This window comes from Synchiropus splendidus, chromosome 16, assembly GCF_027744825.2.
Source record: "Synchiropus splendidus isolate RoL2022-P1 chromosome 16, RoL_Sspl_1.0, whole genome shotgun sequence".
Classification (NCBI taxonomy): domain Eukaryota; kingdom Metazoa; phylum Chordata; class Actinopteri; order Syngnathiformes; family Callionymidae; genus Synchiropus; species Synchiropus splendidus.
The window spans coordinates 8,605,721-8,619,240 of record NC_071349.1 but is presented as its reverse complement, the minus strand read 5'-3'; the positions used below and the strand labels follow the sequence as shown (position 1 = coordinate 8,619,240).

Sequence of the window (13,520 nt, the reverse complement as noted above, 5' to 3'; positions counted from 1 at the left end):
TTCTTTTAATTTAGATTTTTATTCTTTACATCTGTATTTATTTGCTCATTCACTATATTGTTTTAATCCAGAGTCAGAGTCTTATCCATTTTTTTTACACGTCATAATATAGATATAATCTTGGCTTGCAGGGGATGCACTAGAGCACAGGTGGCAAACTCAAGGTCTGGGGTCCAAAATAGGGCTGCAGACTCATATGTGGCCTGCAGTGACTTAGCAAATGACACTGCGCAACAAATTAGATCCAACCCATGGCAATGTTGTAACCCAAAGAGAGAACGGTGTTCAAGGTTGTTCCTCACAAGCAGAGATTATAGATTTAGATTGGAAAAGTTGGTGGTTCAAACTCAATTCTACATCACCCTGCTTTCCTTAATAGTAATAAATAAAGGAATATAATAAAGGCATATCTATTCTTTATCCACCATCACCATACTTGTACCCAAAAACACAAGCACAAAGAAAGCCCAGTTGCCACCGACCAGCATCACTCATGACATCACATCCACTCCGTCTGGGCACCACTTCCTGATCTCCAAGCGCCCCTTCCACCTCATCATTGCTCATAAAGTGCAACAAAGACCAAACAAGACCGTAAAACACACACACACGCACACATTCCAGAGCAGGGTGCTCTAACACACCCTCTAGAGTCTTGTCCTTTGATGTGAGTGTGGGAAAGCTCAGGGGAATGGTCTTAGTTGGGGGAGGGAGTGCAAAGACTGGGGGCAGGGAAGCGGGGGTGAGGGGTGTCCACATGAGAGCGGTGAGATGGTGAAAGATGTTTTGGAAGTGGGAGTATGGTTAGGCTGACCCTTGCCACTCGGTCAATATGTTTTAAAAGTACACGGAAGGTTTGTTGCACACACAACTGGGAATGATTGACAAAATAAATGAAAGCAGAAATAACTCTAATCCCCCAATGTGTGCAAGGAGAGTGTCTGAAATAAGCACAAGGGCCCTGGGGTTATGGAATTTTCGCAGGCGTCATATAATTCCAGTTCCCTCACACATAAAAGAGCAAATTCCAGCTAATAGCATTCAGAGTCTGCGCGGCTAACAAGCCGCCCTTCACATCAATCTAACAGTGCTCAAGAAACAAGGGCTGAGACCTGAGCAAATTCATGAAACCAATTCTTCTGGTTGCCAGGTTGTGTTTCACTGTGCGTACGTGTATGCATGCATGAACCGCAGTGCAGCAGCTAAACAGAGGTTACTTTATATAAAAGCTGCTTCTTGGCTGTGCCCTGCGGTCCCTGTAATCTCTGCGTCTCGCGCACACACTTGTGAGCGACACAATCTTGCACAAACATGGATCTGTGAGGTCTGTTAAATCACACTGCGTCACTGTCAAGAGCAGCGAGTTCACCTTTAAAACACACTTTACCTCTTACTAAACTCTGTGACCTTCCTCGAGAAGACGCCCCACACAAACACAGATTGCATGTGTGTATCTGTGTCTGTGTGGTCCTCCGCATTAATAATATATGCATTTAAACCCACACGTCCCAGTCTAAAAGCCAAGTGAAATATGGCCGTCGGAGACACCAAAAACACACATGAGTAGACTTTTCCATGCAAACAGAATCATAATTTCAAAATATATTAATACTGAAAGTGCCATTTGTGAAGCCAATAGTGGAGGCTCTTTGAAATCTTATTTTACCTCTGCACGCTGCGCTCTCTATCAAGGGCTGCATCAGCTGGCTTCATGCCTCTGAGGCCAGATCTGACCCATCCCTCCGATTTAGGGAGGAAAAATGCAATTACCCAGCGTGTGGAAAGAAGAGCAAATCTGCAATTAGTTACAATATCTAATCTGTGGCAAGCAAATCCAAAAGTGCACTCTCACCAAGAAAACTTGGAGGACACACTCAGGGACGCAAGGAAGAGAGGGAGAAGAAACAGGGGGAGAGAAACAAAGGCACCCTTTCAAAGGTTCTGAGTAATGACGCTGACATCATCAAAGTGAAATGCAATTCCACGAGAGTTGTGGGAATTCCCTATTCCTTCCACCGCCGACCCTCTTCATGCGTCTGTAAGTGTCCAAGTCTTTTTATATCTTCTAATATCTGACTTAGAGGATGGATGAGGGCCAACACACCTACTACATGCAGATCCAACTCTGAACACTGTGGCGCTATCATTCAGCATGACAACTTTGCGTCCATTGATAAATCCAAAAAGCAATAAGAGAAGTCGTCTGTTGAGCGCCACAGAGCATAGATGCATTTGGTGAATGTCAAAAACCAGCTCTGCACTGGGTGCACTGAGTGATGTCGCCAGTTCAATAATAACATTGCAGCTATATTGTCAATAACAAGGACAGAAAACTCATCAGCACAGCCTTTAATGTGGAATAACAGTAGGCATTTTTAAATGTGAGTTATAATGCAAGCTACAGGTTTCTGTGTAGCACATTTCCTTAACATTTCCCAAACAACAATGACCACATTTGTCAACAGATCCACACAAGTAACTCATATTAACTATCAACTTTCTGCTGCCTGACCTGCAGACCAAACACAGCCACTTAACCCTTTTACTGCGACAATAGTAGTAAATATAACAAAAGGTTGATAATTGCACTGTACAGGCGTTTTCAGCTGGTGTGGTATGACTGAGCAGCCTGGTGGTCTCTCTCTTACAGACGGTCGTGAGACATAAGTTAAAAATGTAACACCACTCGGGATGTATTGCCAGGAACCTGGAGATACAATACACATCCCCATACAGGCAAGGCGATAACATATATTGCGATACTGCAAGTACATTTCAGAGTCAAACAAAGGAATGAACATCTGCCTGAATCAACCATATAACTCCAGAGCACAGTTGTATAATGTTAGTAAGGGTCCTGCAATAGCAGCTAATTTAACATTGCTTTTTTAAAATATTGATACAGTGGACTTAAAATATCAATACAATATTGCGGTATCGCGATGTTTGAGTGTATCAACATTTTCTTACACCTCTACATACAACTGTCCCCAACTTTCCTTCTACCTGAAATACAATCACTTTCCAACTCATTGTCGATCTTCACACTCCCAGGCAACACTATTCTCTCATGCAGTATAAAACGGATGGTCAGCGAATTTGTCACACCATTTTTGCTCATGTTTCACTGCTGAATTTGATTGTTGTTTGGTGGCCGTATTACAGAATTAAGAAATTATTATTATTATTATTATTATATTAACGTCATACCAAGTAATGACCAGGGGCTGCTTGGATTTCCTAGAGAGCATTAACCTTCAAGGTATATAGTATATTGAAAGACTGTTGCATTTTAGAATCACAATTCGAAACTTTCCAGTTCGAAAGCTGTCCACATTTATTTACATGCCTCTGTCTATAGTTACACCATTGTTCTAGCTCAAGTGATGAAATGCATCGATTCAGATTAGAATGATGACATAAATTCAATAAAACCAGTTCGCAGTCCAAGTAGACAATCGTAACATTAGCAGACGGATCAGAATATCATTTATAACAACCGAGGTCTGTCAGTAAATTAAATTCATAGTGAAGTTTCAGCCCATTTTCATATTGATCCAAGGCTCGGACTGGGTCACTAATGGGTCATCAGCCCATTTAGATTTGGCCAGGATGCAACCATGAAAGTGGGAGGACCTACCCTGGATGCATTGCAATGAGCCGTCCTCTGCCCTGATGGTAAAAGTCTCCCCAGGGTTGACCTGTACCAGGATCACCTGTGACCAAAGAAGGAAAAAAAAAATCAATGCATGTAGAGTATATCATCAAGGAGATTCTCAACCAATTAGAAAACAGAACCAGCCACAGCCCACTGCCAAACGGCCAACACAGCAAACCACAATCTGAGGATCCCTGACTGCACTGCATCAAGTTGACACTCATTGGGTGGAAACCAGTTGCCTGTTCCAGTGGAACACACCCCAGCAGCTCAATAAAGCATGAATCCAGCACACGAAGTGATGTGCAGCAAGAGGTGAGCGCAGGAAGCCGGGAGACACGTTTGTTCATTTCACCGCAGATCTGCTGACTGAGCCCGAGGGGAGCGCTTGTCCACCTTACCGTCATGTTCTCCGCATACAGATGGTTCAGAGTGTACACGTGGCTGCAGACATGAAACAGGTGACCCTCCATGGTGCACGCGTGCCCAGACTCATGCACACACTAGCCAGCCCCAGTCTAAAATCCACAGGTGTGCTGTAGTAAAAGCTTCATATCCTGTATTCCTCCTTCAGCGTCTGCATGCTCGCCCATCTCCACTCCCTCAGACACACACACATATCCACACACTTCCTGGCTTGGTCTGCTGCAGCGGCGGCTGCTGTTGTTGTTGCTATGGGAACCTCAGCATAGTACAGTGCAAGCCACGCTTCCCACGGACTGAGAAAACCCCTATACAAGAGCACGGCAGCGCGAGCGGCTAATGCTCATGTCTCACTGTACCACATGGCCGTACGATTGCTTTCCAGAAGATGTTACCAAGGAGGAGTAAGGCAAACAAAAGCCAATGTCAAGCGGTCCTTTTTTTAAAGCCTTTTGAGTTTCATAACATCGAGGAACGTGTCTGTAGCTTCTGACGCAATTGTCTGTCAGATAAATGCATAATACACGCATATGAGGTTTCTTTTTTTTAATTTAATATGGAAAATCAGCACAAGTAAAACCTCACACAGTAAACAATGGAGGAAAGCCTAACTTTTGAACATCTGTTAACAATAACACAAGGGCGTGAGAAAAATCCCTCTTGATGGAAATACCCCAGAATTGATGCTGTATTTGCACTACAATAAAATACAGAACAATAAAAAAAAGGAACGCAGAATAGCAGTTAAGACAGAGCGATGTTCAATATCCTTGTTAATACCATAATATCTCAATTCACACCAGGATGTATTTTAATAACAACATGAGTTTGAGTCAATACTTGACTGCTGTAGAAAACTGCTGAAAACTACCACTTGGTTCTGCAGTAAACACCAGCTTTCTGAACTTAGGTGTGAAAACATGTCCTGGCCGATGTCGGTAAGGGAAGAGCAGAGATTGTTTAAAGGTACAGGTTAGAATCAGAAATATAAAAAGGGGTTTAAGGAAAAAAAAGTGCACTCGATAAAAGTAAAGCAGCGAGGTGCGCTTACCTGCTGAGCTGCATCCCCGTTAACCATGTGCGGCATGAGCGGGACCTCCCTGTTCAGGAGGTTGGACTGAGCCAAGTCCAGTGGAATGTGGTCTGTCATCATCATTGTGACGTACATTCATGGAGAAATTCACTGAACTGCCCTACCTGGGGAAGCACAGAGAGGGAGACAGGGGATGAGCAACAGTTACGTTCAGACACGTAAACAAGACAAGACATTCACACAGGCTCAACTGTTGCTAGAGTGAAGCTGTTCTGCTGCGACGATCCATTTCTCTGTCAGGATTGTCTTATCTAAGTGTTATGGAAGACTCGAGCAGCATGTAGCACACGGATCTCAACCAACATGCTGATTTCTTTTTACCCATTATTATTACCCTACATTAACTTCAACCACATAATTTCACCAACAGCAGAGTTATGGAACATGATAGTGCAACACACTCCTGAAGTGCTTGTGCTTCCACAGATCATCATCCAACATCTATATTTTATCCTTTGGATACTTCATGATGTACAGCATAACGCAATAAAGGGTTGTAACATTTTTTAAACCATTGTTACTACAGGGTTTCCGCTACATGGAAACAATTGAGGCGCACCACCATAGCTGCCTTCAGAATGCTGACCTCTTTTTTTAAAGATGAAGAGATAAAATGTATTAAAAACATGAATTGGAAACATCGAAACAAGGTGGAAATGATAATGGGGATTAACGCAGTGATTTTCACAGAAAAAAATCGGAAACAAACACCATCCCTCTGCTTCCTTGTTTCTCTGTTAGAACAATTCTTGACTGGCTGCGTTGCCTTTATGGTCAGTTTTAAAGACGGCTGTCAACTATTGCACATATCACCATTGAAAACATCATGCACATATGAAACTCTCAGACGCCACAGTCATATTTGGTTGGAAAACATTCCTTAACGAGACTTTCTAGGACAAAAAATAGACGTAAATGGTAGCCATCGAGTTTTTACCAGCCGCCTATGTCCATCTTGTTACAACTTCATACACTGTTGTGCAAGGAGCAGTACCGCGGTGCATGAATGCAGTCATTTAACTAAAGCATTTAAGAGACAGATAAACTGAGGCAAGAGTTAATGGTCTCCAGCATGAAGAATGTGGAGAGTGAAGATCCAAAAGAATCTAAATTGAGGAAATCTGGGACAAACTTGGTTGCTTCTATACATGTTCTCAGATTTCTTCCAGAGGTCCTTTCCTATAAACACGAGAAGATGATGGGTTTGCTGCTGTTCTGGGAGAAACTGAATCTGGAGATGGTTAGGAGCCTTGATCCGATCGGAAATCAGTGGATCTTGGCTTTTCACACTGTCTCAGCTCAAAGTCCATGCAGCTAAAAAAAAGATGATGTGGACACCAGCGAACCAGATTCGAGTTCGTGAAGAGAGGTGGACTTAGTCCTGGACTTCTCCAGTAGACCCACAGCGGGGGTAGGATGACCTTTCACCCAAGATAACTCAAGATGCAGGAAATGGCGTTTCTGGTGGAAACTGCAGGTAAATTTGTCGTCTGTACAGAAGAAGCCAACTTTTGTTTGATATTTTCAGCTAGACACTAGAGTGAAAATATTTCTGCTTAAAATTGCACTATTCTTAGTAGAGAAGGGCAACAGAGCATCCCACTTCCTCTTGGAAATGAGCACTCGAGCACTAATTTGAGGATGTTATACTTTCTGGTTGAAGACCACAAATACATGTCCCTGCAGTCATCAAATCTAAAGAAGCGTTTGGCATTTCCTGAAACTGAGATTAGAGGACTTTCTTTACAATTCTTAGAAGAAACGTACCGCTTTAAAGACATCTATGATATTTGTAAAAAAGCAGCTATAATGACACAATAATTGTGGGGCACTAACGCAAGTTTAACTCGAACTTCATCCCAAAAACTTTTTTTCTCTCTTTCTTCCAGGGCAGAAAGGCATCGTTCTTAGCTTCCATGTGTTGAAGGACCAGGCACGTCTTAATGAGTAAATACATTAATGAAGTCATGAAAAAGACCCAACCATCTGCCAAACATGTTGGCTCAGAATCATAGCAACCAACAGGTCTCTAGCAGTCAAACAACAGACACAAACAGTGTTGGTTACAGTGATAAATATCTCGACAGCTGAAGCTCTCACACTCTCATCTTAGTGTTAAACTCAGTGCAGAATGGGATCACACGCACACGCACGCGCACACACAGTAGAAGAGTTAAGTCACAGTTGAAGAGCGACTGGCAACAATAAGTAGCTCCTAGCGCCAACACATGCAAGCAGAAAGTTCCTGCAGTAGAGATCGAAAAGAGTGCATTTTTTCCCCATTTAAAACCACTAACTTTGCAAGTCACTGAGTCAACTGGTCTTGCAGACATAAGGCAAAATTGCACCGTCTCCACACAACACTTCACTGATGCTCACACTCTCTATTAACTACTCTTTGCTCCGCGTCCCTTCACGGAACCAGCTCTGCTTCTGAACCCCATTCCCAGCTCAGCCCGGCCATCCCGACTTGAAAATACACACAGGCAGACACACGGCTTCCAGGACACATCACAGACAGATGGTAACACCACTTTCAACTCTGCCAGGAAAACGAGAGGAGTGAGGCAGAGGAGAGAGGAGAGATTAAAAAAAGGAGCAACATGAAGGATGGGCTCAGATGATGAATAGAGAGTGAACCAAGGGCAAGACAGACTTCTCTTCAAATAACCCTAATGTTCCCAGATAACCTCTAATTTTCCTCAGCCTGCGCCTAAAAAAAAAAATGAAGGTAATCATGGAACTACACTGAAGAACCAGAGGACAACATTTTTAAACAATTACTAGGAGTCAGTGTGTGTATTTATACATTGAGGATGAGAGCTTTAGTAATCTTTAGTTTCTCTAAGAAAATGAGGTTCATTGACAGTCTTAAGACGATCTAAATGACGAGACAACTGGGCTGAGCCCACAACCACCAAGAGGTTGATACAAAGACACCATAGACGAGGGAACACTGAACAAGTGCCACATGTGGGTCTAAGTCATACACTCTTTGTGTGCGATATGATCGCGGGATGTTAAGTATATCGCTGCCTTTTGAAGCCAAGTGTGCAAAGGCATTAATATTTCTAACCAACTGCAATGTGTATGCGTCTTCAGTGTGAACTTTAAACGTCCCGAAAGTGTTCACGAAGACGTCACACACAGTGAGCATGCTCAGTGTTTGCAAACATGGATGTTCGTGGTGGAGTGAATCTGGCGATTTTGAAGTTGCTTCCCTACAGGAGCCAGCACATGCGCAACATATTTTAAGCCAAAGGTTAAAATGGAAAAGAGCCAGGTTTTGGTCACAGCATTTTATAACGTCCGTTTTCAAAACTCGCTGCCAAGACAGTTGGGATTCTGTCATGAGCTGGCTGCGACCTGAACATCACATCCATCGATTTATATCCACATACGAAAGAGGATCGGGTCGGAGTTAAAATAATAATAATAATTATAATATTCAGAACTGTAATGTTCACATTGACACATACGGGCAAAAAAAAAACTTCGACTTCGACTGATTTATTATCAAACCTCACATGTCCATCCTTGCTTTTAACTAAAACGCTAAAGCTCACCTTGGTCAATATTTTCCAGGGACCGGGTGTATGACAAAAAGCATTCATTTATTACTTCTGTATATGTATGGCACATCAGCATCTCAGATCATTTGGAAACTGAATGAAGCTTCTGATGATCACCAGCTTTAAAGTGAAGTGACCTCCTGACAGATGGCGCCGTTAGGAACTTCAAGCATCAGGAAACCCTCACAGATACACAGGCAACAGCTTCCACCGTACGGTGAAAGTGGTAGGAAAAAGTTGTTGATTCCCCGCAGGGATAAAATATTAATTTGGAAAAAAAATCCATGTTACAGCCCAAGACAATCATCCACTTGTCCAAGCATGAGACTGTTTGTGTACTCGCGAGGTTGAGGAGACAGACTGCCCAATGTCAGGATGGAAAGTGCCAGGCGGACAGAAAACGTGCTTTGACACGAGAAGTCACACGAGTGTGCGCACACTCAGACGCGCTCACCTAGATTCTCAGACACCAACCTGGCCTCATGACAGTTACCCATATCCTCATTCGTCACTCCTGTACACACAAACACACCCAATGACGGCCGTTTGTCCATCCTGTTGAAGCATAATGGACATTCACAACCAGCTCAGACTGTCTGACTTGCTTCCAGCCCACAGCTTCACACCTCTCACTTCCTTTCGTCAACCGACGTGCCATGAGCAAACACACTTCTGGAATAACGGGACAGCCTTTTATCACGCCTTCCAGTTCAGATCCACCACTTGGCGGAATGACAGTATTCATTAGTGCAGACGATTCTGTTGCACAGGTTTTATTTTCCCACATCGCACACCTGATAGAACCCCAGACTTGGTTAATATTGAAATAAAATAGATAGTGAAGATGGTTTTGTTAGGAAAACCATTGTTAGGAAAAAAGACTTTTTGAGGATCGATCACTTCAGAGGAATGAACCTGAACAGTTGATCTAGCAGTAAACATGAGATGGAAAATCAAGGCTGAAACTAGAAAAATAATTCTGGACAATAAGAAGATGAACAAGAAAAAAGCTGCGCTAAAACAAAGCATTATAAAGCATGATACTATGATACTAAAAGCTTCGTACACCAGGCATCTGGAGCCCCACAAAGTAACCTGCCTATCCGCACATCATCTCACCCCCATATTTATTGCAAATACATAAAACACAACACACCTCTACCAAGAGATGGACCTTTCAAATTTGATACCATATCAAAATGAACATGCGTTTTTGGACATGTTTTTGGACTGCTAATGTAAGTTGAGCCCTATGCCATGAATTTGATCTTCTAAAAGTTCATATTCATAATAATAGTGCATCCTCATTGTTGGTCCACACTCTGTTTTCATATTATTTAATTCATGTAGCACAGTGCTAAGATCCTAGCTCGCGTGAGAAACTGACTTCATTTTTCATAGCCCTCTTTAGCAAATTCAAAAATAGGTCTTGGCTGGAATGAAGATTTTTAACATGTTTCTTATGGAGATTAAATTATGGTGAGTCTAAGTCAAAAAGGGCAAATGTTTAATTACAGTAGAGAGGAACAAAAGCTAACCATTTTGATGGTGGTAAAAGTCTAGCCCAGTTTAACAGGACATCAAAAGTGTTGGATTACTTGTAGCTCCAATTGGAGACACCTGAAGGCTGCTCTCGAAACAGACTCACACTTTCATGAAAGAAGATTTACTTTTCTCTAGTGCTAGACAAATGTTCAAATGTTCCCAGACCTAAGGAAAGTTGTGTGAACTATAAAAAGTGAGCAACAACAGAAGTCGGAAAGGTATCCAGAGTTGAGCAGTTAGGAATGCTCTCCGGTGTCACAGCCTAAAGACACAAGATGAGAAAAATCCCAGCGATGATCTTTGACGAATCAAATCCGCAGACAACTTTAATCTCGCAGGCACTTAACAAAACACTGCGTGACTGTGGGCGCATGTATGTGCGTGCTAATGCGTGGAAAAGGGGGTAGCTTCTAAATATGGTGGGAAACTGCCATGAACACCACTCCCATTCAAGCCAAGCTCCGTTTACAAAAGTTATTCAGTGTAGGGACCTGCTCTCTCCCCCTCGCCCTCTCTCTGACACACACACACACTTTTCAATTGAGTACCTTCTTACCAGAGGAAAGAGAGAGAGGTAGTGTGGATGGAGAGACGAAAAAAGGGGAGGGCATGGATAGAAAAGCGAGGAGAGGAATGCTGCACTTGTGCTTACTCTGAGGAGAGCATGAACACACACACAGTCATTTGGCAAGACAGAGCGAGGATTTATAAAAGATGGAACCACTTGAGGTTCCCACGTCGGTCTGCAGCTTTCGGCACATATGGTGGCAGTGTGTGTGTGTGTGTGTGTGTGCGTGCGTGTGTGTTTGTGGGGTGGGGGTCTTGTTTATCCTACTTTGTGGGGACCTATGCTTGACAAAACACTATCTTTGTGACGACTGCATTAAATTGTGTGGACATTAGGCTAGACTCTACATGGTGAAGCCTCAATTTGAGGATGAATACCTCAAAATAATTGGTAGAGTTTAGAGTCCTGGTTAGGTTTAGGGTGAGAGGCTGGAGAAAGCATTATGTCAATGGGAAACCTCACAATGTCCCCACAAGGATAGAAAACTAATGTGTGAGTGTGAGGGAGACATTCACTGGTGACACAATGAAGATATTGACAAAAGATAACTGAAATCTGTGCCTGAGTCTTCCTTGCATTGGTGCATCCATTCACCAGTGTGTCTCAGAGTGCATGAAGTCGTTTTGCCTTGTAATCGTGAGTAATGATACAGTATGTCAAGCACCCAAGAAAAATGAACGGGTGGAGCGGAATGCAACAGACACTGGTCGACACGCAGACACACTTTCCAGTGTCGGGCCGTGTATGGACAAGCTTTGGATCAGGCGAAGGGCCTTCAGGGCCCTTTTTTACCCTCGAACAGATAATATCAAGCACTTCAGGAAACCACAGATGACGGAGGAAAAATGCTCAGCTAACCAGCTGTTTCGGCCTTCCATTTATCTGACAAAAGCATTAACCAGCGACAATGCAAAAAGACTTTGAGACACTGACTAGTCTTATTTCTGACTCAGCCAAGGCAACTTTTACATCAAAACACATGCCAGCCATGTAAAAGCTGGAAGGTCAGAAGAATTCTTTGGCCTGAAAACTCCACTCTCAGCATGTTGACTGCCGTTGTGCGGAACACTAAGTACTTGAATATGTCCACCATACATATCGTCGATGTCCGTTTGACAAGCAGGTTGTCACCAGGGGGCGCTTGCTTGGACAGTGGTCAGTCAGTTCACATTCCATTACCTACAATCAATGAAGACACCAGTCTGTAGGGCAGGGTGTGCACCTGTGCTGACGGCACTGAACTCAGGTGACCCCGTCATCACCTGGAGACATTTCAGATCTTCAAATCCCTGATTTGTTTTAAACACACAGAATCAAAAAGGTCTTGGAGACATTAAGTAATGAAGATCAAAGGAATTAAATCTAGTCTGAGAAAAAAAAATCCTTGAACGTTTTCAGCATTCAATGTCCAACCTTGACTCCACATCGCTGGCATTTGGAGGTTTTCCAGCGAACGTGGGCACACCACGGATCGTCAAGGTTGGACTCCAGCTTGCATCCTTGCACATAACTCAGAGCAGATGAGGCTCTATTAACAGTGAGAACAAGCAAACCATAACCTTGGTGTCTGTGTCTGGAGGTAGTCTTCCGCTGTCACGTTGAATCCATCATCACCAAAGATGAGGTAACACAAAAATCCAGGTTGCATTTCCGAGCTTGCTTTCAATTCCCTGGTCGCATTTTTCTTTGAATGCCACGCATTCTGGATATCTGTGTGCGCAGCCAGAGCACCAACAAGTCCAGACTGAGCCCAACAGAAGTTCAGCCTCAGAATGTCTCTCCTGGAGTCTCCAGATACACACCATGGAGGTCATTATATTTTTGATACATTAGTTTGACAGTCAACAAGAGAAGGTCAAATGGAACCTGATCGCATATATAAAGCAGACAGAATCCACTACAGCCGCTTGGTGCAGCACTTTAAGCCAGAGGAGATAAAGAACACCACCATAGAGGAGACACCACTGATATAAATGATCATGCATCTCAGTTAACCGCTGATTCAAAGTGAAAAAAAGTCAAATGGTTGGAGGCTGAATTAGTGTCTGGATGAGGGTTGTTTTGACTTTGAAATCTAGATGTCATAGAGTGGGATTATGGAAGTGAAACTCCATATATATATATTCCACAGCCATTTCTGATCCTGGAGTCCAGGACTGGAGTCAAACCCCTGTTTAACAGGGCTTCAACGAGTGGTGGGACTTTAACAAGTTAATTATGATTAATTACAAAAAAAACATTTTGTAAAAAAACATTATTATGATTGATTAATTACAACAACAAAAAAAATATTTAACAGTTTGCTCTCCAGACAACAGGGAACCTTTGTAAGTGCAGGAGTTCCTGGTCCACTGATCACACTGATGCACAAGACACGTGGCAGCTAGGATGATAACAACAACAACAAACATGGAGGAATCCCTGAACAAAAGCAAACAAAAGTGTCTGTTTGCTTTTGTTCAGGGATGTTTTTCACTACACAATGGCGACGGTTTCCACTACTCTGAATGGACTTGAAATTCTTATAAAATTGAAATTCTTATACAAATATTTTCAAGATATTAAAAGACTTGAATATAGCCACCATTGAGATTTATGCTCAAACTGATGCAAAATAAACAATGTTGTTTCAATGTATGTACGGGTCCATCATTTAATTCA

The 13,520-nt window shown here is 42.8% G+C and overlaps 1 protein-coding gene across 1 annotated transcript in view; it reads right to left on the bottom strand.

Moving 5' to 3' along the window:
* The window catches only part of fndc3ba (fibronectin type III domain containing 3Ba), a 65,128-nt gene that overhangs the window by 38,762 nt on the left and 12,846 nt on the right, over nucleotides 1–13,520 (bottom strand). The window contains exons 2-3 of the mRNA XM_053844382.1: nucleotides 5,133–5,278; nucleotides 3,641–3,716 (exon numbers count right to left, since the gene is read on the bottom strand). Of these exons, the coding sequence (XP_053700357.1) occupies nucleotides 3,641–3,716; nucleotides 5,133–5,249 (193 nt within the window). The 5' untranslated portion in view covers nucleotides 5,250–5,278. The remainder of the gene's footprint in view (nucleotides 1–3,640; nucleotides 3,717–5,132; nucleotides 5,279–13,520) is intronic.